General features: G+C 38.5%; 1 protein-coding gene across 4 annotated transcripts in view; it reads left to right on the top strand.

The window, feature by feature from the left end:
* The window catches only part of ATP8B4 (ATPase phospholipid transporting 8B4 (putative)), a 305912-nt gene that overhangs the window by 183278 nt on the left and 96129 nt on the right, over window positions 1-26505 (top strand). For all 4 annotated transcript variants that reach the window (XM_028163557.2, XM_057544467.1, XM_057544468.1 and 1 more), the window contains 3 exons: window positions 3351-3423; window positions 12202-12272; window positions 17053-17135. In XM_028163557.2, the coding sequence (XP_028019358.2) occupies window positions 3351-3423; window positions 12202-12272; window positions 17053-17135 (227 nt within the window). The remainder of the gene's footprint in view (window positions 1-3350; window positions 3424-12201; window positions 12273-17052; window positions 17136-26505) is intronic.

A 26505-nucleotide genomic window follows, 5' to 3' on the forward strand; every position in this document is an offset into this window, starting at 1 on the left:
AAAATGAAATTACTATACAAGCTAAAATCTTAGAAGTCTAGAAATGTTTCGAAGATGAACCTTAAAGGAAATTTTCCTATCTGTCCCTCCAGTCTTCTGATATGTCTTTGATGTTATGAAGTCAGTGGTGTTGGTAGTGTGTAGGAAGAGAAAAATGGTGCGATTTAAAATATATTCGATTTAAATTCCTTTGCAGATCTTCATCAGTTTATACTTGTTAGTAAGTTTGGGTACTTTTGTAGCTATGATCCTTAGCGCTAACTGAAGTGTATCTCTGAGGTCCTAGTTGAATGCAGTTATAATTACCTGGTAAGAAAGAATAGGAAATAACATTAAAAAAAACTCCTCTGATTGTGTTATACATATTGATTGTTCTACAGATATATATTCAAATAAGAGGCTTAACCAAGACATCACACACAACATATGGTTTACTGATGTCTCCAGGCCCTTTTTCTTCAAAACCCTAATTACATCTGTAGAGTATTACTTTCTCCTCTCCAAAATAATCTGTTTTGTACTTCTTCCTCTTCCTCTTTGTTCAGTTTCTGGTAGCCTCTTCAAGTCATAACTTTCTATCACAATCTTCTTTGTAAGAGTTATGCTCTCTTCTTGGTAGGATGCTGTGTACAAGTCTGACAAATGTGTCTGTGGGTTGGTTGTGTAGGTTGTTGATGAAATAGTTGGATAGCGCTAGGGTCAGGGTCAACATCCAGGGAATACCACTTGCTGTTTTTTTGTCATATTGGTCATTAGTTTTGGATAATATTTCCTTTGAGGAAATTTCTCCCATGTTTGTGTACCTTCGCAACAATATTTTGCTTCAAGTTCTAAAAAATTTTGTCACAAACAACACTGTTGCCTTGTGAACTTCTCTATAGCTCATAGCCCACAGAGGTGATATTGTGTCCTGTGGAATTTGTACATGTACATCCCAGAAGGTTTTTAAGATTTCAAATACTGTTAGTCATAGACTTTGGAAGTAAAGTGTTTGGAGTGCTCATTTTTAGGGAAGGAATTTCCATTGGAATAGGTGGAAAGGGGTAGGTGACCAAGGATAAGAGTAGGTGTTGGAAGATATATGGAGTTACAAAGGGGCCTTTTGGGAAGAGGAGCTCCGAGGTATATGTTCTGGGCAGAGGGCAGACAGGTGGCAAGAGAGAAAGAGAGAAAAAGGAGTAGAGTGAGATAAAGTAAGGGAGACTGGGCTCATACATGGTATTACAGATATTTTCTGCTTTCTTGGCCTGTTGGATGACATTAGCAGATCTTAGTGGGGGTTGGTCAGATGATTTATTCTGAGTGTTTTTCTATTTTTGGAAATATTTAATACGTTAGAAAGTAGCAGGTAAAATACAGATAGCGGTGCGTGTGGGTAGGAGGAGAATGCGCATGAGAATCTGGCATGAGGGAAGGGATTTTTCTCTGCTTTATCACTTCTCTGTATTGTCCCAGTAGGAATCCATATTGACCATATCAGATTCTTCCTTATCAAGGATTCTTTGCATGCCCTGGGATTTTGCAAATTTTTTTCTTAAAGAGATTTTATTCCAGTATTTTTCCAAGTGTAGCAGTTAATTCAAGTAATTCCCACGGATATCACCAGACTTTTAAAAACATATTTCCAATTGCTTTGGTTTTATGGGGGGAAATACTATGACACTAGACAAGTTAGAATTTATTACCCCAAATAGTGGCTATTGTTACTTACCTGTGGAAACTTAACTCTCAGTTGTGCATTTTAAAATGTATAAGAGATCCTGTAGAGTTTCCTTTTAACTTGGGTTGATTTTTCGATTTTGGTGGAAGAGGTAGGACGTGGTCCTTTGTAGAGCTTATAGTATACAGGTAGGAGGAATAGAAGTTTGCAAATGAGACTTAGTATCATCTCAGCTTCTTCTTGAAGCAGATGCACTTTCATTTTGTCTAAGATACTGTCCCCTGAGAAATGTCACTAACGCTCCAAAGGAGATACCCCAGGAGAAACAGACCAGCACATAATCTATCCATACCTGTAAAAATAAATAAAATGAGATTTAAAGACTTCCTAGGGTCTTTCATTTTCATTGAACTAGATAAAGTGCAGAAAAGTATGGCATTGGAAAAATGATTGAATTCTGGCTAGAGATGAAAATGCTGCAATTGAAAACTTTCCAGAACAACATGTACTTGGATCCGTATTAAAGAGAAATTCTTTGAGTGTTTAAGCCAAATGACCCAGCGGGGTTGATAGTGTGAGGCATATTTCACAGTTGTATAAATATTTAAAACTGTTTTCCAGCTTATAAAAGAAGTAAATTAGGTTGTTTTTTAAAAACTGCACAATGAAATTAACCTGCCCACCTTAACTTGTTGGGGAACCTGGCCTACTCGTCCCAGGCTTCTCTCCTAGAAGGGAATCGCTGAGAAAGAAGTGTGATGAAGGTCTCCAACTTGGAAAACAAAGCTGGTTTACATTTCAGAGAACTTCAGAAGGGATAATTAGCATCACGGATACTGCCACAGGTGGTCTGTTTCCAGATGGCCTGTCTGCCTAACTGTAGCGAGGGGCCTGACCAACTAGACACAATGGCTTTTTGTCATAAACCCCTTTGAACTTGGTGAAGGGTAGACCTGCGACTCCATTATATACGTGAGCCTCGAAGAAAACAGTGCAACATCTTGACTGTGTTCTCAATTCTGAGCTGTTGGTCCTAGCCGTTAGAATGCCACCAAGCCTGCCCTTTGGCCAGAGTGCTGTGGATGATTTGTAGGTGGTCTTTCTTGTTCAGTTTTCTAAGGCTTCTTTTGTCACCCATTGCTGTTCTTGTCCTTTCCAGAATTTTTATTCTTTTCCTCTTACTTTCATTTTAGCTATTGCCCCGTTGCTTCTGTCTCCTTCATTTCTTGCCTCCAGTTAAACAGACTTCTGAGACAACAGCAGTGATGTTTTTATATTTATTAATATAGAGGTTGAAAAGAATGTTAATGACTGAATTTATTTCTTTCTTCCCCCTGAGTTTTTTTTTTTAATATTCTGCCCAAGGATGTGCAAGTAAGAGTTAATAGCTGCTGTATAAAGCTGGTACCATGGGGTGGTGGAAAGAGCACACAGCCAAGAGTTAGGCATTTTGAGTCTAGCCCCAGGGATAACTAACTCACTGGGTGTCTTTGGGCAAATCACTTGACTTCTCTGGGCCTTAGTTCCCACATCACTCAGGTAAAAGACTTTATTATGCAAGGTTCTTTGAATTTAGTATTCTAGAAAAAAAGTCTTATCTGCTTCTTCTGTCATATGATGCTCCATTGTGAATACATTCTCTTGATTCTTCTCTGTTCCCGAAAACAATTAATTTTGTTTTTGTTCTTAGACTGCAGAATGAAAAATGGATGAATGTCAAAGTGGGAGACATCATTAAATTAGAAAATAACCAATTTGTTGCTGTGAGTATTTAATATTGTTTAAGAAATTTATCTCAGGTTAAGATAGCATATGTACTAAAATATTTACATTTGCAAATTTAGTAAATCTGTGCTAATTTAGCGTAATTAAGGAGGGAATACCAGGATGTATTATTTAAAAAGTCTCAATTATAAAATATTTGAAAGACATATTGATTAATTACTTTCAATAACCTGATAATTCAGATAAGGCTGAGTGATTATCACCTTGTTATTTCCTTTGGGAAATTAATAGGTAAAAAATATTTAAAATCAGGCTGTCAATTGTTTGATGTTAAATAAGAGCTTTTAAAATGCTCCAGAGTACTTTAAAAATAGTTTGTTCTCGCATAGTTTGAATATTATCCCCCCAGTTTGAATATTATCTCCCCAATAACAGAATTAATAATGTTAATATGCAGTATCATAGAAGAAAAGATTAGCTATAGAAAGAGAAAATGGATGTTCTTTCCTGAATAATCACGATCAGAAAATGTTGATTGAATGTTCTTAATAAATGCTATTTATGAGGTTTTACTTTGTATATCAAATGCACTATAATTTATATTCTCAAGCTGCCTGTGTTACAGTTTCCTTAATAAAATTCAAGGGGTCAGTTAAAACTAAAATATATGTGACTAACTATAGCTCGTATTAAATGCAAGGCTATAAAAGCTATCCAGATCAGAGATTAAAAATTTTAACTATTGTAGTCTTTATGTCAAATATATATTAGATTACTCATGAAAATTTTTGTGTTAATGCCATTTTATTTATCAAGCTGTGTTCTTCATTAAATTTGAGACATTTTCCCACAGCATAAAACAAATGGCCCCAAGATCTATTTACAAGAACAACTCAGTTAAGACTCTTAAACATTCACTTTCAGAAACAGTCTTCTTTCATTAATGTATCGTCTGTGTATACTGATTCTCTGGAACAACCCATGCTAAGGTGACTAGTCAGTGGACAGGCCTTTCAAAAAGAGTGCACACTTTAAATAGAGAATTGCTTGTTTCTCTGACAACCTCAAGCCTCTGGAAAATAGCTGAGAGCCAAAAATAAGCAAAAGGTGTTGGTGCAGCCAAAACGGAGGTCTCAAAGTCCACCCGATAGAACCTGGGTTCCTTAGACGTAGGGCAGTCTGCCAGGTTTTCAAAACCTATTTACTTTTTTGGACACAATTTAAAGTAGCATGTCAAGCTTATTTTCCAGCTCATTAAATACTAGGAGCAGTACACTGAGGGTAGCATCTGTTAGAAGAACATTCCCCGTGGGAAAGATTGAGGCTCAGTGTAAAATACAGTGTAAGGACACTGGGTGGGGAATCGGATGAGAACTTTTGCTCCATTCCTTCAGTGACAGCACTTTATCTTCTCTGCCTTTTGTTTGTTTCTTCACATGTCAGATCAAGGTGCAAGAGCATTATGTGATCTCAGAGATCCCTTCCAGCCCGTAGTTGCTGTGATTCTCTGTCTGAGCTGAGACTAGACTACAAGATTCTTACGAGCAAAGAGCACATTGATTTGCCTGGTCCATAACATCTAGTGTCATGTAGGATCATAGGGGGCAGTTCAGTAAGTGTTGCCTGAATGAATTAATGTCAATCTTTTCTAAGAAAGAAGACAGGAAAAAAAAGAAAAGTGGATATAAATTTCCAAAATTCAGGGTGTTCTGGATCCATGAGGTACTAATATGCCCTAATTAAGAAAAGATCACATATATTCAGGGTTCTTTGACTAAGAAGAAAGGACTCCATATAACTCATTTTGGTTTTACTTTCAATTAAGATAATTACAATGAAAAAGTTTTGGTGCTTCTTAGTGGATAATCTTAACTTTTTTTTTTTAATGGGCATATATAGAATTCTAGGATGTGTGCATTCAAAAAATTTTTTTTGGAAATTACTTTATGCTAGGCATGGTGCTAGATATAGTGGAATTAGGAAAAATTAAAGTATCCCAAACACTTACCTATTATTTTATTTGGAATTGAATATTTCAGGGGAAATGCTAGGTAATTTCTGCTTAAGGTATTCAGTAAAAAATAATGTGTTTTAAGAGCCCTATGGATATACTCTAACAGAGGTAAATATTGGACTGAACTCACTTATTCACTGATACTATACTCTAGTATGTTCATTTATCAGATTCTTTGAGGTGAATCCCATAAAGACAGGAGTTAAATTTGTGTCTCAAATCTCTTAACTCCAAGGACCTCATGGACAGCATATCTGTGCTCCAACTTGCCCTCTAGCCTTAATATTCTAATTTGCACTTCCCTTGGTCTTTGTTTTTAATTTAGTTGTATTTTCTGTGTTATAGAAAATAACACATGCTTGCTTGTTATTGCAAACCTTTCTGTGGAATGAAGCATGGAAGTCAAGTGTAAGTGCAAGCATCACATGGAGGGAAACCAGTTCCATGCACGCGTGATTATCATTGGTTTAAAATGAATCCCATATTTAGATGAGTTTCCATGAAGTCAGTGATTCACGTGTCCCAGCACTGTCCAATAAAAATTTCTGCAGTGAAGAAAATGTTCTATATTTGTGCATCCAAATATAGAACAGCCAGTAGCACCTTGTGGATACTGAGCACTGGAAATGTGGCTAGAACAACAGAATGTTAAATTCTATTTAATTTTAATTAGTTTAGATTTAAATAGCCACGTGTGACTTGTGGCTACCTTACTGGACAGTGCAGATGTAGCCTTTTTATTGTGGCTACGTGATGGGGTAGAAATGCTTACTCCCTACTCTTTCCTAGGTTCGTTCTTCCTGTTTTCACTTGGAGGGGCAGCGCCAAAATAACACTGAGCGTCTTGCACCCCCTTGCTTGCTCCCGTCTCCCAGGAGTGACTTCTCCGATTGTTGAGTGTTGGGGCAGGGAGTGGTGTGCATGACCTGGCACCTCCTTCCTTCCCTTTCTCTTTGGGCTCTGTCTGTGTACAGAGAGTACGTTCTGCCCTGCTCGTTCGAAGTACCAATTTTACAGGAGTAAATCCCCATGGTGGGGGTAGCGGGAGGGTCCAGGTAGTTTTGAGCTTCAACTATGACTAGATGAGTCTAACAGTGGTGAAGTGTTAGCCAGCCCACTGGGCCCACAGACCTGAAGCCTGGTCTCCAATAGCTTGATCAGTGACAAAGATGATATTTTTATCTCCATTGATCTCTGTCTGACTCATACAGTTATAGCTTTGTTGGTTTAATCTTTGGATAAGTGAGGAAGGGATTCCTTCAAATGCCAAAACACCACAGTGCCTCTTGATTAGGTCACTTTGTTCAAAGCTTATCCATGTGCGGCTACGTGGCACCTATGAAACTGTTTTCTAGGACAAATAAATGTTTCTGTGGGTGAACTGCTGTAATCGCTTAGAAGTGCTAATATAACTTCCTACTCCCTGGCATCAGTTGGCAGGGGCTGTCAGAGAGCTTACATTTGGGGAGCAACAATCACAGGTCTCTCAAAGAGACTCACTTCGGAGTTACTGCACAGGGGTACATCTTGGGAAACCAGATCATGAAGATCATGATAATAATAGCTCGCCTTTATTGCCTGTGTGCCACATGACAGCCAATATTACAAGCTCTTTATATGACAACTCGTTTAATCCTCACATTATCCCAGTGACGGCAGGTTATGTACTATTATTGTTCCCATTTTACAGATAAGAAAATGGAGGCACGGTGCCATCAGATAGCTTGTCAATAGGAGAGCCAGGAGTTTTAACCCCTCTCTTTACCATATGCTGCTCCTGCCTCCATTGGAAGAGTTGGTCCTGATTACCTTGCGACTGGGCTTCCAGAGTCAGGGCCTCTAGGCTTGGATGATGGAGGTGAAGTGGCCAGAGAATGTTGCACCCAATTCTGATGCATAACCTCTAGCTGTCCAAATTTAGAACTTCTAACTGGATTTATGTCACCATATCAGTACATTTTAAGCAAGGAAAGGAGCTTGCCTGAGATGACCAGTGAGCTGGCATGTTCAGAAGTTACTCACCTTTGTTTTCCCAATAAGGAAAACTGCCCCTTACCTTTTTAAAAAAAACTCTGAAACACTTTTGAGCTGAATTTCCAGAGCTCCTATTTTTACTTCAGGACCAAGAAAAAAAAAAAAAACAACATAGAGCATAATTCAATTATCACAATGAGATTGACTTGCATTAGAAGAATTAAGTAAACTGTGTGAGAAAAACACACTGCAGAGTTCTTAATACTGCCAGACCCTGGACCCTGGGAGCCAGGCCTACCTTCCTCCTTTATTTGACAGCAGTGCTCTTGTCTTGTTTGGCTTTTCTCATCTGGTGGTAGAAATAAACCTCTTACTGGACATGAGCATATTTGAACATCACATGAATTTAATTGTTTAGCTTATTTGAAAAACAGTCCACCCTCCATCCCCTCCACAAAAAGGCCTTCATGTTTTAGGTGTTTACAACAGTAAATTTTTGCTTTAAAACAAAGGCATTCTTCTGTTACAGAACTGAAAATTTCACCTTAAGAAATGAAAGGGCTAGTTTAGCCTAAACTCCAGTGCTGACCATGGGCAGGCTTTGGCTTTCTCTTGACCCATCATCAGGGCATTTTCTCCAGTCTTTTTCAGCACTGTTTTTGGACATCCTTCCGGGGAGGCCATTTTGTGGTTGAATTGCCTTTTTCAGTTATTTTAAGTTTTACAGCTTCAAATCAGAGTTACTTGTTTTACTCTAATTGCTGAAATAAATCTTCCTTTTTAAAAAATATGTGAGACATTCAACATGCATTTGCTGGATCTGAAATTTAAATTTTAAATGAAAACATTAACTATAATCTTACCCATTTTCATTTTTATGACTTCATTCTGACTTTTGTCCACATCAACATATTTTTCCATAAGTATACTGCATGAGCCATTTTGTATTCCTAGTTTTGCACTGTAAAAGAATAAAAGAAAAGATAATTTTGTAGATGATAAAGAAGAATTCCACATGTGAGAATGGCTTAAAAAAAACGAAGGGAGATCCAAATATGGTGTTCCAGTTCTACAAATTTATCTTTCCATCACGTCATGAATCGAATCCCAATATTCTTTTACCATTGTAGTTTTGGTTTTTGAACACCAACGAAGTGAAATGCTGTCAGTTTTTCATAGTTGTATTCCAGTGATTTTGTAGCCAACCTGTGGAAAGAGCATACATTTTGGGATCAGAGTTCCGAGTTCGAGCTTTGCCCTTTAACCTCCATGCGGCCATGAGTATGGCCTTATATTGCTTGGAGTTTTGGGATCATCTATTACATGTGATGAAACTTTCACCATGACTTTGTAAAGGCTATGGGCATTACATGGGTTAATTTAGCTGATCTAGTGCTTGTGAGGCCAGAAATTACCTTCCCAGGTTTCTTACACACACAATGGGAACAATATTATCCCCTAATGGGGTTGTTGAGAGAATAAAGTGACGCAATTATACGAGAGTGTTTTGTAAACCCTTAAAGAATTCTAAAGCTTTCAGGTGTTATAATCACTTGAGGTTTTGCTTCATTTGTTCTTTAATTCAACAAACATTAATCTTGCCTAGTAAATCTAGGAGTCCAGTGTCACTGGCGCCTAGAACTCAAAGATGTTCAAGGTTTTCAAGGTTCCTCTGGCTGGTATATTTGTTTCAGGTTTCCGTGAAGCCCCTGCTTGGGCTTTTTGTTACCTGTGGAAGGTGGGAGAAGGAACATTGTGTTGAAAAACATTCCTTAATTCTTGGGAGACATAGCTGAGCCTTTCCTGGAAGGGCGTGGGGAAAAGGCACCAATAATTGACAGCAGAAAGTACAAATGGGGGTCTAAGGAAGATGGGTATGGTTGGTCCCCCCGTGAGTTCCAATAATCACACCTTCCCTTCCCCGTGCTGCATTCCTGCTAGAATGCCTCTGCCTGCGGAGACCTGCCCTCCATTCCGTCCAGAATATTCCATTAGGCCCTTCCTCAACTACCAACCCGACGTACTCCCTTTCTCATTTGCATTCCTCCCACAGCACTTTGTTAATAAGACACTTAGAACCCTTGTCATATTCTGCCTTTACTAAACTATAAAATCCTTGAAGGTAAGAAGTTTTTATTTAATTTAGTACTCCTGGCAGTAAATGCCTTAGATGGCCTAGATTCACATCCTGGTGCTCTACTTAACTATGTGGCCGCAAACAAGTTACTGAATCTCTCTGAGTCTCACTTTGCTTATCTGTAAAGTGGAGATAACAAGACCTACATTCAGGATTTCTTTGAGTTAAATAAAATATTGCATGTAAGGCTATTGGCATAGTGCCAGACACATAGTAAGTCCTCACCAAATTTTGGCTACTGGTATTATAAAACACCCACAGCTCAAACACCAGTTTCTGGATCGACTAGGAATTGGGTCCCTGAGAGATACTAAAGGGATCAGTTTAAGGAGGACTGACCTGAGGCTCACAGAGTCATGGGGTTTGTTGGGCCCTAAGACCACCCATGTGTTGCCCCACTCCCTTCCCAGAACGTCTGACCAAAGGGCAACCCAGGACTAACAGGGCTGTTACTACAGCTCTCTTGCCCTTCCTTTCCAGAATGACTACTGAGTGCACATGGAAATAGGACGGCATGATGATGAGTGAGCTGGTCACTTATTCCACTGGATGCCCCGATGGTCCTGCCCCTTCACACTTCCTCCTCAACTAATGAATTTAAAAAACTTGAAGGGAGAAGTTAGCAAAAGGAAAGACCAAGGCTCAGCAGTGGGGCAGGGAGAACAGAGGAAGAATGAGGGAAGGCAGGACAGAGATCAGGGAGTGGGAAAACAGGAGGAAGGTTCAGAGGACATAGAGAAAGGTGACAATGGAGGTGACAGGAGGAGGCGGGGAAGGGAGAAGACAGGAAGGTAGAAGTCCCAGGTTCCCAGGGGGTAGAGAGAACAGGAAGAGTTAGCCCAGAACCCGTGGGGTTTACAGTTCTCAGTTTATGCCTCTAGGAAGTTGAGTCACTGCTTAGGAAAGAGTCTGGTCAGAAGGTGGCAGTGGTGACTCAGTCACATGTTCTGAGCCAACTGTGGCCAACAATTCCTCCCTTTGTTTATCGAAAATATGTCTTAAGGCAGCTGAGCTCAAAATTAAACTGTAACAAGAAAAAAGTAATGGTTCTTACTAGGCAGAGTTTTGAAGAAAAGCAACTCTATGTACAAATGGGTATCTTTCTCTAAACTTCATTACTATTTCAATCACAGATGATAGAATTAGGGAATTCTGGATTTTTTTTTGAAATGATCCTGTTAAACTTGGGGAGGAGAACCATAGGCCAAAGAGCATGAAGCTCTACTGCTATTGTGCCTTTATTCATTGAAATTTAAATGTGAGAAACAAAGTCAAGGTAAACTTTCATAGCATTTTTTCACTTTAAACTCAAGACGGGTAATTTTTGGCTCAAGAGTGGCATACACTCTTCACATGTTCTCTTCAGAGCGGGTTTGCTCAGGTCACATTGTGAGAAGTCAGAAAATAAATAACTTCTGCCTTGACAGGCATTTCTGGCTTTTTCATCCAGAGTTGAGGCGGAGCCTTGATAGTGCAAACCCATTTATTCGGTTAGGGGTTGTCACTGAGTTGCTTTTTAGTTCTGTTTTATTACAACTTAGACAAAACTATACCCCCTCCCCCATACATGCACCTACGCCACGCCTATTTTTGAGTTGAAAATTTAAAAGCTTGAGACAATGAAATGAGTGGATTGATTCTAAATTTAACCTCCAAGGTTTGAGAATGGGGCAATTCAAATATTTAAAAAACAAAGGTAAGAAACGTTTACAGTTTTGGAATGCCAGTTGTACATTTAGACAGATCTAAAAAATTGTTAGGCTAATATGTCAAAATAAATTGCTAGAATTTTAGTCAATTCTTTTTAAACATGTAAAACCTTCAGAATTTCGTAAAAACCCTCATTTAAAAATCAATTTTGAAATTTCAAATAAACAATTTCCCAATGTAGAAAGCTACCAGAATTCTAAAACTGAATTGTGATGGGTCATTTCCAAAACACAAATGGATGGCTGAATAGAATAATTTATCTCTGTGAAAGACCAGCTTCCCACCTCTGAATGTTTTCTGTTTACCATGTTCTCTATTCTGTCCTGCTGTCTTGCTTAGCCCCTGCTTTTCTTCTCTTTCCTTTTTCTTACACGCCACCATCTTTTTCTTTTCTCTTGTTTATGTTTTAATCTTGTTTTTCCTTTAATCCTTTTCTCTTAAAAATTTCCTTGCCTCTCTTATTTTTTCTATTGTTTTCAGTTTCCTCCATCCTACTTTACTTTTGTCTTTCCCCATCTTCTTTTCCTGCCTCCACTCTTAACTGATAACCACGGAATTAAAGTATGTGCATATAAGTATTTCCAGTTATCTTATTTATTGGGGAAAGTTTTATATTTCCCATTAGTAATTATCAAAGAAAGAAAATAGAATTTTATATATTTCTATGAGATATATAAATTTTATATAGAAATATTTAAAAATTTAAACATTTCTATTAAAAAAATTAAAGTGGCTATTAATTTATATGCTATCTCTCCCCTTGCTTATGTTCTGATGGTCAAGGGCATGCAAACCAGGAGCAAGGAAGTAGAGGGTGGGTTTGATTCAGAGCATATGGTAGAGAGGTGGAACAGAACTTCACCTCTCACTTTTTTTCTAAGGCTCTGATGACTCGTTAGTAGTGGAGGGATGATACAGTGTAGAAGGCTTTCAATCAATCTTCCCTTTTCAAGTATTCTTTATCCTGGTTTTTCAAAATAGGCTGATCTGCTTCTCCTATCAAGTAGTGAGCCACATGGCCTCTGTTATATTGAAACTGCTGAGCTTGATGGGTAAGTTATTAAGGTCAAAATAATTATTTAGATTGGTTTTCAATTTATTTAAGAGTAATAGCTTTAGACAGCCACATAGCACAGGGAGATCAGTTTGGTGCTTTGTGACCACCTAGAGGGTTGGGATAGGGAGGGTGGGAGGGAGATGCAAGAGGGAAGAGATATGGGGATATATGTATATGTATAACTGATTCACTTTGTTATAAAACAGAAACTAACACACCATTGTAAAGCAGTTATACTCCAATAAAGATGTTAAAAAAAAAAAGAAAAGAGTAATAGCTTTAGAAATAGGACCTAACTTAAACCTTAAACCTTATCCTTAGATGTGGTATATGTATACAATGGAATATTACTCAGCCATAAAAAAGAACGAAATAATGCCATTTGTAGCAACATGGATGGACCTAGAGATTATCATACTAAGTGAAGTAAGTCAGACAGAGAAAGACAAGTACCATACAATATCGCTTACACGTGGAATCTAAAAAAAAAATGATACAAAGGAACTTATTTCAAAGCATAGACTCACAGACATAGAAAACAAATTTATGGTTACCAAAGGGAAGGGGGGAGGGATAAATTAGGGATTTGAGATTAACAGATACACACTACTATATATAAAATAGATAAACAACAAGGACCTACTTTATAACACAGGGAACTATATTCAATAACTTGTCATAACCTATAATGGAAAAGAATCTGAAAAAGAATATATATATATAACTGAAGAACTTTTCTGTACACCTGAAATATTGTAAATCAACTCTACTTCAATCAAAAAAAAATCTAAAAAGGCCCTAATTCTTCATTTTATTTTCTTGGAAGAAATAAGACTCTAAATTGCGAAGTCCATTTGCTAATTACTTTGCAGATCTTGTGAAACCTCTGTTTTTTCTCTTGAATTTATTTCTTTTAGAAACAGTGAGCTAAACATATATACGTAAATAGCTTTACACAGGGACTTTTCACTGAGATTCCCTGGAAGGGTTTTCTGTTTGTTTGTTTGTTTTTAATTTCAAGTGATTCTCTAAGGAAAATGAGAGGAGTGACAATCAAGATCCCTTGAAGAAAGAGGACTGATGTTACTTTAGAAGGCAACTTTTGGAACTGGGTCAAATGAAGATGTAGAGAGATAAGAGAGAAATGGAGTAGGATGCAGTTTTGACATTGATGCTAATTTGGAATTTAGTTATAGACTGTATAGTAATTCTGTTTCAGTGGATTCGGTTTGTCTGTCTGACATCAAAATATTTATTGAATGCTTACATTTTAAAGATACTATATGTGTGCTTTAGATGAATTTCATCATTTAATCCTAACGTAGGTACTATATAAGCCCTGTTGTACAGGTGAGAAAATGAAGGCTTAGAGAGATGAAAGAATTTGTCCCAAACTTCTAGAGAGTGAAGCCAAGACTCAAACCTGGCAGCTGACAAAAGAGCCCATGGTTTTAACCACTGCCTTAGAAATAAATGCTGTATTGAGCTATCCAAATAGAGTTCAGCCTGTGTGATCTTACCCTTGGTCTGGGCAGAGGCTAAAATAGTGCTAAGAGGGAATTTTATAGCAATACATGTATACACTTGAAAAGAGAAAAAGCCTCCAATCAATGATCTAACCTCCCATCTCATGAACCTAGAAAATAGCAAAATAAACTCAAATCAAGCAGAAGGGAGGAGATAAAGAGTGGAAACCAATGAATTTGAAAATAGAAAAACAATAGAGAAAAGTCAGTGAAACAAAGAGCTAGTTCTTTGAAAACATCAATAAAATAAACTTTTAAGAAGACAGGGAAAGAAAAAAAGAGAGAAGACCCAAGTTAACAATATCTTGAATGAACCAGGGGATATTATGACAGATCCTGAAGTCATCAAAAGGATATGGAAATACTACAAACCACTCTATACACATTAATTTAACGAAGTAGATAAAATGGACCACTTCACTGGAAAACAAACTATCAGAATCCATCCAATATGAAATGGATAATTTGAATAGCCCTGTAACTATTAAGGAAACTGAATTCAAATGTAAAATATAAAACTATAAAACCTTTAGAGAAAAGCATAGTAGAAAATCTTCAAGATTTAGGGCTAGTCAAAGAGTTCTTAGATTTGATCCCAAAAGCATAATACATAAAAGGAAAATTTGACAAACTGGAATTCATGAAATTAAAATTTTTTTCTGTGCAAAAGACCCTGTTAAGAGGATGAAAAAATAAGCTACAGACTAGGAGAAAATATTTGCAACCTATCTACCTGACAAAGGACTTGTGTCTTGAATATATTAAAAATCCTCAAAACCCCACAGTAAAAAACCTAAACAATCCAGTTAGAAAACTGGCAAATGACATGAAGGGACATTTCACTAAAGATGACATACAGATGGCAAATAAGCACACAAAAAGATGTTCAACACCATTAGCCATTAGGGATATTAAAATTAAAACCACAATGACATATGACTTCCCACCTATCAGAATAGCTAAAAGAAAAAATAGTGAGAACTCTAAATGCTGGCAAGGATGTTGGGAAACAGGGTCACTCACACATTGCTGATGGGAATGTAAAATGCTACAATCACTCTGGAAAACAGTTTGGCAGTTTCTTAAAAAGCTAAACATGTAACTACCATATCACACAGCAATTTCATTCCCAGGTATTTATCCCAGAGGAATGACATGTGTTTACACAAAAACTTATATACAAATGTTTGGGGCAGCTTTATTTGTAATATCCAAACACTAGAAACAACTTATATGTCCTTCAACAGGTGAGTGGTTGAACAAACTGTGGTATATCCATATCATGCAATATTACTGAGCAATAAAAAGGAATGAACTATTGATACATGCGACAACCTGGATGAATCTTCACAGAATCATGTTGAGTGGACAAAAGCCAATCCCAAAGGGTCACATACTGTATTATTTCATTTATATAACATCACTATAAAATTAGAATAGTGGACAACAGATTAGGGATTGCTGGGAGTTAAAGATGGGTTTCAGGATGCAGGGAAGTGAGTGTGTCCATAAAAGGGAGACTGAAGGAATCCTTGTGGTGATTGAAATGTTCTGGATCTTGACTGTCAATGTCAGTATCCTGCTCATGATATTGTGATATAGTTTTGCGAGATGGTACCAGAGGGGAAATTGAGTAAAGGGTACAAAGGATTTTTCTGTATTGTTTCTTATGCTGAAAATCATTTTGAAGTTTATCAAGATATTGAGGCAGATTAAGGAAGAGTATGGCATGACACTGAAGGTAGTAATCAGGAGTTTTGGAAAAGAAATTTTTTTTATCAGTAAGGTCTATGTGTGATTATTCTTCCCCTTTAGCTTCCACATCTGAAGGTGGAAGTGAGCTGGTAGAGAGAATCCTGAGGAAGTAACTTAACATGATGATGAACTTTGATGAGTGATGGGATTTATGGTCATGAAACGAGGGCTGTCTGGTCCAGCTGGTGTGACTGACTGTTTCAATTATTTGAAACGTCGTTTAAATGACCAAACTCATTTTGGTCCTTTAACCTCAACACCAGTGTCTCACTCTTTTCCATCAAGCCCAGCTCAATATCTGCCTCAATTATGAAGTTATTCTTGACTATTTCAATCCCTACTCGTCTCTGCCCCCTATGAATTGATAGATTTAGATCAATAAGATTACTTTTAAACAAAGACATTTCAATTATACATTCAACTTAATGTTTCCTGCAGAAAGCTGTTTCACCAATGGGCATTCCTTGGGTTGGGTATATATTGTCATAACATCATTGTGAAGCTCACTCATGGGAAGTTTAGATTAAATGCAGTCTCAGGTACCTGCTCAGTTCTCTAAATTCAATTACTTCATGGTTTGGCATGTACTTCTAAAAGGCGATATTTGCTTTTTTACCTACCACTTGTTTCCTGCAAGAGGACAATAACGTTTAGGGGCTGCATTGAGGTTCATGAGTGACTATGGTATACATTCAATCAATATTTGTTGACTGAATGAGCCCACTACTAAACATTCCATAAAGGTAGAACTCTGACAGATGATCTTAAGTTACGGTAGAAGAGAATTAGGTTGAACTCAGTGAGGAAACTGACATTGCAAACTCTTTAAACACAAGACTTGAGTGATGGCCATAGAATCTTCACTGCTGGTCATTTCACGAATACCAGAGAGCCATCTGTCCAATGTATATGTGGTCTTGCCTGGAGGAAGATGACCAGCTCACTGTGATCTACTTAGTTCTTGTCTAGTTGTATGATTCTAGACTTACGGGATTCTTGGCTTGATTCTCCAAGAAAAAGAAAGCTGTATTCCTTTTCCCATTTGAATTTCAGCTACTGTGAAATGAGCCATGACCATCTCTTACAAGTAAAACTCCTACATAGATAGCAGGCTCTGGAGTGATACTGGCCTCCTTTATTTGGCAACTGTGTTCCCATTCCTAATGTGTTTTGTAAGTCATGCATGATGTCTAAGTAGGTTTGAATGAAAGCATATTTATTACATCCTCTGTTTTTTCAAATAGCAAAACAGATTACTCTATTGTTACACAGATGTGCCGTGGGTGGAATGCCAACTCTTAGGAGCCTGCAAAGCCCTGTCCATTTTCCCGAGGTAGTGTGGGAGGTGTGAATGACATTCAGAGGGAGTTTCTTGAATCTCTTGTGTTGGGTTTTGCACGTGCTGAGATTGCTGAAGTGTCCCTGATGGCTTTGTGTAAGATGCTGTTGGACTGTTCCATTTAAAAGTTCATGCCGTGTCAATTAATTTCACAGGGAAACGAACCTTAAAGTGCGCCATGCGTTATCACTTACCTCAGAACTTGGAGCAGATATTAGCAGACTTGCAAAGTTTGATGGTAAGTGTTTAAAACTGACAAACAAAAATCTCAAAAAGCTTTTGTAACAAAGCAGTGTAACAAACTAATTATATGAAATTCAATTTATGTTTCTTTTTATTTGGTGGAAAGGCATAAAATTCTCCAGGCATCAAAGCCTGTAATCTCTTCTCACACTATAGAGTAAAAGTGTTTTACTCTTTTACTCTCCAGGGGGAGAATGACTTTATCAGTTCATCGTTCCTTTCATCCTTGTTTCCTCTTCTCTAGATCTCGTTCTCTCTAGTCCCACAATACCCTTCACTTGCCTGACCTAGGTCTCCTTGGAGCCTTATGCAGACATGCTGAGGATGAAGACAGGCCACACTCTTATTTCTAGCTTTAACCAACCATCCATCCTCTGGCTCCATAACAAAGGCCAAACACTAGACTGCAGACTTCACGAAGACAGTAATCCTGCCTCATATATTTCTGTGTCTTTCAGAGTGCCTGGTATAATGTCTTAAAGGTAGCAGGTGTTCTAGAAGAATATTCTGATTTATTAATCAGTTGGTCAGCTGTTGCACTTTATTTTAGACCATGGTTTTGCTGTCACCATCCTCACATCTTTCAACCCAGTCCCCTGCTCCTCAGCATGGTCTCTCTTGCCTGTTCTACTCCAGCTGTGTCTTGTTCTTTTCTGTTAAAGCTGTTGCAGAGAAACAAAATCCTTCGACTCAAAGCGGAGAGCCATTAATGGTAGGATTCTAGGCACCCTGACAGACTGTGGGAGAATCTTTGGGGTCTTTCTGGCACCCCTCAGTGCTTTCTTGCTTTACACACTTATAGGTCTGGCCTTGAATATCAGTATTTCCCTATAGAGTGGTTTTATTTATTAACAAATATTTATGAGTTTGAGACTATCTTTCAAAATGTTTTCTTTGGAGTCCACTAAAGGAAAATGTGGACAAGGGTCTTAGCATGATCCCATGAGTTAGCGCACAGGCAAATTTAATTTTAAAATTTCTCAGTGGACAGCTTAGAGCTTATACTGCCTGTGCTCTGCATTTGCTTGTAAACTCCCTCTGGTACTGTTAATATTTTAGTCTTTCTTAAATGAGTGGTGTTGTAGAAAATGTTTATAGAAAAAAAATTGTTCCTCCAGTGTGAGATTTAAGTCAGGGGAATAGCCAGGAAACTGAATGGCCCAAGAAATATTTTGATTAGATTAAAACAAATTACACATTTTCTACTAAGTAATTTTTTTCAATGAAATGTTACTGTTACATGAATCCAAGAAAAGTAAATTGTGTTCACGAATCAAAATACTTTCTTAAAATATGTCATAGAATATTTATGGAGTCCTAAAAGGGCAACCTAAATGTAGTTTACTCATTTCTTTCCTGGCAGAATTGTACCTTTACACCTCTGTCAGTCTATGAGGAGGTAAAAATACATGACTTTTTGCTTACTTTACCATCAAAAAGCAGAAAATGATGTTATAATTACCAGTTCATTTTCTTTCACGGATACTGGTACAGATAGCCTACACTATGATTCAGTTACAAACAACCCTGAAATCGTAGTGACATAAACAGTTGAAGTTTATTTCTTCCTCATGTCACATCTGATGCAGGTTGGGTGGCCTTCTTCATCTCATAGCCGTGATGCCTAGACTAATGGCCTTTAAGGTGAGCACATCAGAGTAAGGATGAGATGAAAGAGACAAACTGACTTTCAGCTGCTCTTCCTCTCACGTTTCGTTGGGCAGCGTGAGTCACATGGGCCTGACCTAACTGCAAGGGAGGCTGGGAAATAACGAGTATGGATATTTGTTGAGTACTGTCTCTACCACACACATCCTCTGACCATAGGTCAGTTCCAGGATAGTGTATAAAGGGCCAGGCTGGATTAGGTAGATTTCTTACTTGGAACTGCAGGAATGGGGCCAAGAATCCTCCTTCTCAGCATGACTCCTTATACACCTCTTAGTCCTCCCTACCCTGCTTGACTTTTTCTTCTCATAGCACTTATCACCATCTGGCATACTCTACAAATTGCTTATTTTCTGTTTATTATTTATTGTCGCCTACCTGCTGCAATGTAAGCTGCACAGGGATCTTTGTTTTGCTCACTGATATATGCCAAGTCCCTAGAACAAAGCCTAGCACAGAATAGGTGCTCAATAAATACTTGCTGAATGCATGAATACATGGTCACAGGTGCCGGAGAATGGGGGACAGGATCAGCCTCAGGCCCCAGAGAGACATGATAGAGCAAAGGAGTGGCCTAAGGTAAGGGATTGAGAGTGGAGTGTGAAACGATGGGGTGAGGAGGAGGCTTCCTGATGAGAACTTGTAAGACAAAGCAAGGGTGCTGGGTCCCCTTCTCCTGGAGGGCAGTGGCTAGGAGAGGGGTCATCTGGTGGTTTTACAATGTCTTTTCTTCAGAGTCTTTTCTCCAAACACAATTTATCACAAAAATCCCAAATTTAAACCAGTACAAGTGGTGCTGCTTGGGCTGAAACAGGAAAATACTTCCTCACCTAAAATAATTCCTTTATCACAGATGGGATAACAGGTCCTGAGAGGTCAAAGGACTTGCATATATACATAAATAGTCTTCTGTTAATGCTTCATAAAATTTATTTTAAAAGTATATTAATAATTATTACTTAATAGTTGTGGCCTGAATTCGCTTCACATAGCACAGGTAATTCACCAAATCTCCAACATATAATCGTTTTCCCACATAAAGGCAACACAGACCTCTCTTGTCTCTCGTTTATACGTAAACTGTGGTCACTTTTCAGAGAACATGTAATGCCAAATTTATGAGGCTGGTACGCTTCTGGGCTAAATACCAGATTTCTGCTAAAGTTACTCTTTCATTCTTAAATCTTGGGTTGAATTTCAATCTACCTTAAAGTTCAAGGCAATATGATGTTCTGTGGGTTTAGCCATATTAAAATATGATTTCTTGTTTCCAAGAAAGCATCTGAAAATGAACGGAGGGATTAGGGGGAAATACTGTAAATTAGATACAATATACAAATTAGATTTCCCCTGTTGGCAGCCAAATTTAAAGACGAAGAGAGTGATGCAAGATGTGGAAAAGTCTTTGAAAGAGTTGGGACAGTTAACAAACCCCCAATCCTTCCCACGATTGCTTTTGCTTTCTTATAACCTTCAACTTTTCCTTCATTTCCTTTTCTCCAAGCCCTAGTTTTAAGTTCGGTCTCTCCCTGCCTCTGTGACACACATATTCACACACCATATACTATGTACACACATTTCTCTAATGACCCCATTTCACCATTTTTCTTTCCTCCCTTTTTGCATTATTTCTAACTATTCTCTTTACATCTTCCTCTTTCACTCTTTATGTTAGTTTACTTATCTCCTCTACCCACATTGTCTCTTTTTCTGTTATTTTTTATCTTTTCTGTTTTCATCACTCTCTCTCTATTAATTAGTTTATTAAGTTTATTCATTAAGCACCCCTAAGGACAAGCTGCAATACAAAGTATGTAGAATTATAACACATCTTCACATGTATTATCAAGGTTCTTTTGATCCTTTTACTCCTCCAGTCTTCTTCTATCCCCTCTTTTATGTCTCCTCTGTTAACCTTTGTCATAATGGGATATCAGTAGATTTCAAGTTTTCTTCTGGTGACTAAAAAAAGATTTCCTTGAATCATGGGAATTAAAACCAGATAGTGCATCTTTTAGCTTAAATTAAAAGTATGATATCAGCATTGTGTACATTTGGAAATGCCCTGCCTGGCTATGGCAAGGTCTAATAGATGAGACAGACATGTGAGGCATGCCATTTCTGTCTGTGCTAAGAATATCTTTTAGCTTGTGACTTCTGGGCAAATCTGGGTATGGCCTTATTTTTGCTTCTAGTTACCATGTGGTTTTTCTTCTGAGATTTGTCAAAACACTTTCTTAACACCAAACTACAGTTTTTTGTCCTTGTGTCCTAAGGACATATCACATGTTCTAAGTAGCTGAAGACCTGAGTTTCCCAGTCCTAACCCTAGAGAAGTCCCCACTGGGAACTCCAAACTGGGGACAAGACCAAGAGTCAAAACTGACATGGGTCTGGCTCCAGGATGTCTCTTGTTAAGTCTCCCTGCCTCCCCACTTTTGCTCTTAAACCCACGGACAGTGTCTTGTTGGTGGCCTCTTTAGGCATGGCATGAGCTTTTTTTTTTTTTAAAGATTATCACTTCAGACTACTTAAAAAAATTTTTTTTATTTATTTATTTTTGGCTGCGTTGGGTATTTGTTGCTGCACGCGGGCTTTTCTCTGGTTGCGGCGAGCACGGGCTACCTACTCTTGGTTGCGGTACAAGGGCTTCTTGTTGCGGTGGCTTCTCTTGTTGTGGAGCATGGGCTCTAGGCGCACGAGCTTCAGCAGTTGTGGCTCGAGGGTTCTAGAGCACAGGCTCAGTAGTTGTGGCGCACGGGCTTAGTTGCTCCACGGCATGTGGGATCTTCCCGGACCAGGGATTGAACCCGTGTCCTCTGCATTGGCAGGCGGATTCTTAACCACTGCGCCACCAGAGAAGCCCAGGCATGGCATGAGCTTTCATTCATTCTTTTCTTTCTTTTATCCATTCACTCAGTCACCTGTTCATTTATCCACTAAATGTATATTTAACACAATGGCAAGGGGGTACAGTGTTTAGTAAGCCTGGGGATACAGTGGTTAATAGGTCAGACGCAGGCCTTGCTTTCATAGCACTTATAGCCCAGGGGAGAAGACAGACTTGAACAAGAGCTCATTCCCAAAGAAGCCTTTAATTAGATAAAAGTCCTAAAGTTCTCAGGCCCTACACATGATGTTGACACATGAAGAAGTACTCACTATGTACCAGGCACCATGCTAAGTAATTGCACATATTATCTTACTAAATCCTTACAGCCCTGGGAGGAAGAGGTTATTACTTCCAACTTATGGGCAAGGAATTTGAATCCCAGATAAATTGAATAACTTTCCCAAGGTCCCAGGGTTACTAAGTGGAGGAGTTAGAATATGAACCTAGGACGGCTGGCAAAGCCTAGTCTATGAAAGGACATGAGAGGCTCTAAACTGCAAACAGAAAGGCAGCATGGGAGAGTCAGGGGAATCAGCATGACTGCTTAGCTCCTGATCAGGGTAAGATATACATTTCAAGAATATTTTAAACCTGAAAATGCAAAATGAATCTCCAGAGATCAAGTCCATTCAGGACTCAGATGACATCATCATGTTTTTAAAATATAGCAAATGTTCTCAGTGACCTTGAACGTCAGGATCCCTGAGAAGAGCTCATAGAAGAGCTGGCCAAACGTAGAGACCAGCACACGCAAGACAGAGGTGGGTTTTGGTAGGTAAATCCATTTATTTGAAAAGTTCTCATATAAATATTTTTATACATTTCACACATCAGAAAAAAATTGATATGTAGTCTGTTGAATTTTATAAAAAAAGATACATAACTTGACTTAAAATTATAAAAAGTATAAAAATAGAGTGGATCTTGATTTTTCATATTGAAGTCTTACAGGAATTGACAAGATTTACAAATAATAACTGGAAATAGTTTCAATTATACATTTGTAAACTGGTCATTATTATGCCTTGAGGAAAGCCCCGGATGTAAATTGTCCAAATGTGCTTAAGAATCTTTTGCATATTGTTACTGGCTGGACTAAGATCTGGTTTTTTGCAAATATGACAAGTTTACATATTTTGTATGACTGTTAATACTGAGTTTCGAACCAGGGAAAGGTTGACTCTTTATTTCAGGAATCTTTGTGTATTTTTGTGATCCTTTCTAAAGAAGAGCATCTGTGTAATTAAAACACGGAAAAACAAGCATCTCTTTTTGGCTTAAAAAAAACAAACACACAAACAGAAAGGCTTGGTTAGCATCTTGTGACTTTTTAAACTTATCAGATATGTTTCCTATTCACCTGGACAGAAGCACGGCCTAACAGCAAAGCCAATGTGACTGTGTAAGGCATAGATGCCTTATGAAGACAAGGAGGAATAACTCTTCTCTTTACTGCTGGTGTTGATGTGGCCATCATGGTGGTGATGATGGGTGGCTAAGGCTTAATAGTTGAAGAATAATGAGGTTTTAGAAAATGGGAAGGTGACATTCTTCTTTCTAAGAAAAAATAAGTATTTGTCACAATCATCAGGGCAACAGTAGAGGGCAGTCTTCTAAACTCTAAGAAGCTCTTGGCTGGAGAAACTCTTGAACAGCAATGATGATGTCTTATTTATTTATTTTTAAATTTACCTATTTATTTATTTATTTATTTATTTATGGCTGCGTTGGGTCTCCGTTGCTGTGCGCCAGCTTTCTCTAGTTGCGGCGAGCGGGGGCTACTCTTCATTGCGGTGCGTTGTGGTGCGTGGACTCCTCATTGCGGTGGCTTCTCTTGTTGTGGAGCATGGGCTCTAGGCGTGCGGGCTTCAGTAGTTGTGGCTCGTGGGCTCAGTCGTTGTGGCACGCAGGCTCTAGAGCACAGGCTCGGTAGTTGTAGTGCATGGGCTTAGTTGCTCTGCAGCATGTGGGATCTTCTCGGACCAGGGATCGAACCCATGTCCCCTGCATTGACAGGCGGATTCTTAACCATTGCACCACCAGGGAAGTCCCATGATGTCTTATTTAATAGGTAATTGTCTTAGGGAAGGGTTGTAGCGCAGATAATCAAGAAACATTGCTGATAATAATATCCATAAAGAAATAAAGCCAACTGCTCTGGAAAAATCTTGAAGTACTGGGTACTGAATTCCATTTTCATGATAAACTATAGATTTCCACTTTAAGATAAACACTTTAGTTTGAGAAGGTTATTAGGATGGTAATTAACCAACAATCCAGCTGACTAAATTTAGAATGCCGGCAGGGTACAGAGTGAAATCTTGTGGATTTTGTTCGGTATGGCCTAGAGTATTTCTGTGTGATTGCACACTGGATGAATTGCTATCTGCTTACACATCTGTTATCTTCAGAGAAGCGAACAACTGTGACTAGCTAGTTTCATTATATTTATACCTCATTATTGACATGATTTTTTTCCCAGTTATTTTATTGCTCATTAAAGATGACTTTGTTCTCTAAACATGTGTTCAGTGAATAATTATGTGAGAAACAATGCCATTTTTCCTAAACTGTTTTCTCATCCATTGTCATCTGACTGTTTACTGCCTCTTACTCTTTGACACAATTAGCAAAGGGAAGAAAGGTCCTACAGTTTTTCTCTAGTCCTTATTATGCTTTATGTGAGGAATACAGTTTTGGTTGCTTCTGATGTGCTTTAAGTTGCCCACCTTGTTCTCAGTGTTCTCAGATCTATTTGTATCCCTTTAGAGTTAGGCCAACCTAAGTCCCCCATTGATGCTGGGCGATTAGGTCTTCCAATCCCCTTTATCATATTACCATGGAAATATACCACTTCTTTCATTCATCTTAGATCTGCTCTAATACTCATATCATCTCCCAGTCTCTCTCTTGAAACCATCTTTCCATCCATCTCTCCAACAAGTATTTATTAAGATCCTATTATGGAGCCAGTATGATGGGTTATGGGGATATAGAAGTGAATCTAGTACTCCCTTCAAAGAAACCTGTTCACCCCTTTTGGAAAGAGGCAGAAAAGACATTGGGAAGCTTGTGTTTTGTGCTGACAGGGCTGAAAGGGGGAAGCTGAGCACTTCTAACGATTAAAAAAAAAAGTAGTTTGGCTTTGTTCTTGCCACTTTGTTTTGACTAGGCCCTGTATTTAGTATGTATTTAAATCACTGGGCCCACACTCTTCCAGAAGGGCTGCATTGGAGCTGGGCCTCCAAAAACTGAGGCAGAGCCCCTTGGCCTTACTGCCTGTTTCTGTCTAGAACCACACCCTTGGTATCAGGCCAGAAGTGGATGAGCCTTGGGGCCAGGGAGGGGCGAGCCAACATGTTCAAGGCTGTATTTGCCTCCATGTCAGTCTTTGCTTACGACAATAAAAATGATCAAATGAGCCTGTTTTTTATATTCCTGTTGGCAGGAACTGTGTATCATGTTGTTTTTGCCCAAAGCACTTTTTTTTTTTTTTTTTAAGTGGCCAAGTTTGAAGCCTGAGAAATTGAGTCTTGGGTCAAGAATTTGGGGTAAGCTTTGAGGGTTGCTGTCGACCCATAATTTTATGTAGGTTTTGCTGGTGACACCCAATTCAAGGTTCTACAAAATTCAGGAATGTACATTATTGGTCAAGAAAAAAAGATACTGAAATTCTTAGAGTTTAGAAAAAGTCTTCTCTTCCACAGTGTAACTGTCTAAACAACTTGGGCCAGTTGAAATCAGTTTTCATTTACTTTTGAATATCTGTGATATATGCTGTAATGGGAGCAAACAAGGACTTAGCCACTTCCCTTCGTATAAAAAGTGACTTTGTACAGGTTATTTAGCCTCATCCAAATCCTCCTGCCAGCACGCTCACAGTTAGCAGTGGATGTCTGGGAAGAAGCCAGTGTGTGTCCCAGTTGGGGGTGTTCAGTCAGCGACACTTTTATGATACTGGAGAAAGGTAGATGGAGTTGGAAAAGCAGCCCAGAGCCCTCGAGTCTCTCATTCCTTCCAGACTCTTGTTTTTGTTTTTTCAAGCAAGGTCTATGAATATTAGTGATCTGGTTGATTAGGAGTGATCAGGCCATGTGAAAACTGGCTGCTGTCACCTCGGTCCATGAGTTTTAAAGGGAAAACATATCATCCTACTAAGGAAGGGAGCCCATCTAAGAAGCCTCTAAGTTCAGGAGGTGTTTGTTAGGGGTGTAACAGTGCAATACAAGGTTCTGTAGGCCTGGCTGGCCTCTCTTCCCTTCAGTCAATGCTGAAGACATGCTTCCTTTTTTCATTTTCCAAATGCCACTTTTTATGTTGCAATCTACCCTTTTGGCTTCTGATTAAATAAATCTATTTTTATTGTTTTCACGAGAGAATTTTGTAGACACTAATCTTACCCCTGGCTGGCTTGAACCCTGTTTGGATCTACCCTCAATCTCCTTTTTCATTCCTTCCCTCTCTCTTTTTCTTCCTCTCTCTCTCTCTGTCTTTCAAATCTTTGTACTCATAACTTATAAAAAGTTAACCCCAACTGTTTGCAATGCAAATTGAATCTAATAGATATATTTTGTGACAGGGTCCATGAAAGATTATTTCTGGTTTGTTTTTCTATCAAGAGAACCCTCACCCTAAAAGTGTATTTCCTTATTGAAATAATGGAACGAATTGATTCATTGATTTAGAATGGGTATGCCCTTAGTTTGGGATGGGCTTGGTATTAAAAAAAAACTAGAAACATCTTCTGGACAGTTTGGGGCAAGTTATATGGTGCCTCTGAGAGTCCCCAGATCTCTGAATCTAA

This window comes from Balaenoptera acutorostrata, chromosome 3 (assembly GCF_949987535.1).
Source record: "Balaenoptera acutorostrata chromosome 3, mBalAcu1.1, whole genome shotgun sequence".
Classification (NCBI taxonomy): Eukaryota; Metazoa; Chordata; class Mammalia; order Artiodactyla; family Balaenopteridae; genus Balaenoptera; species Balaenoptera acutorostrata.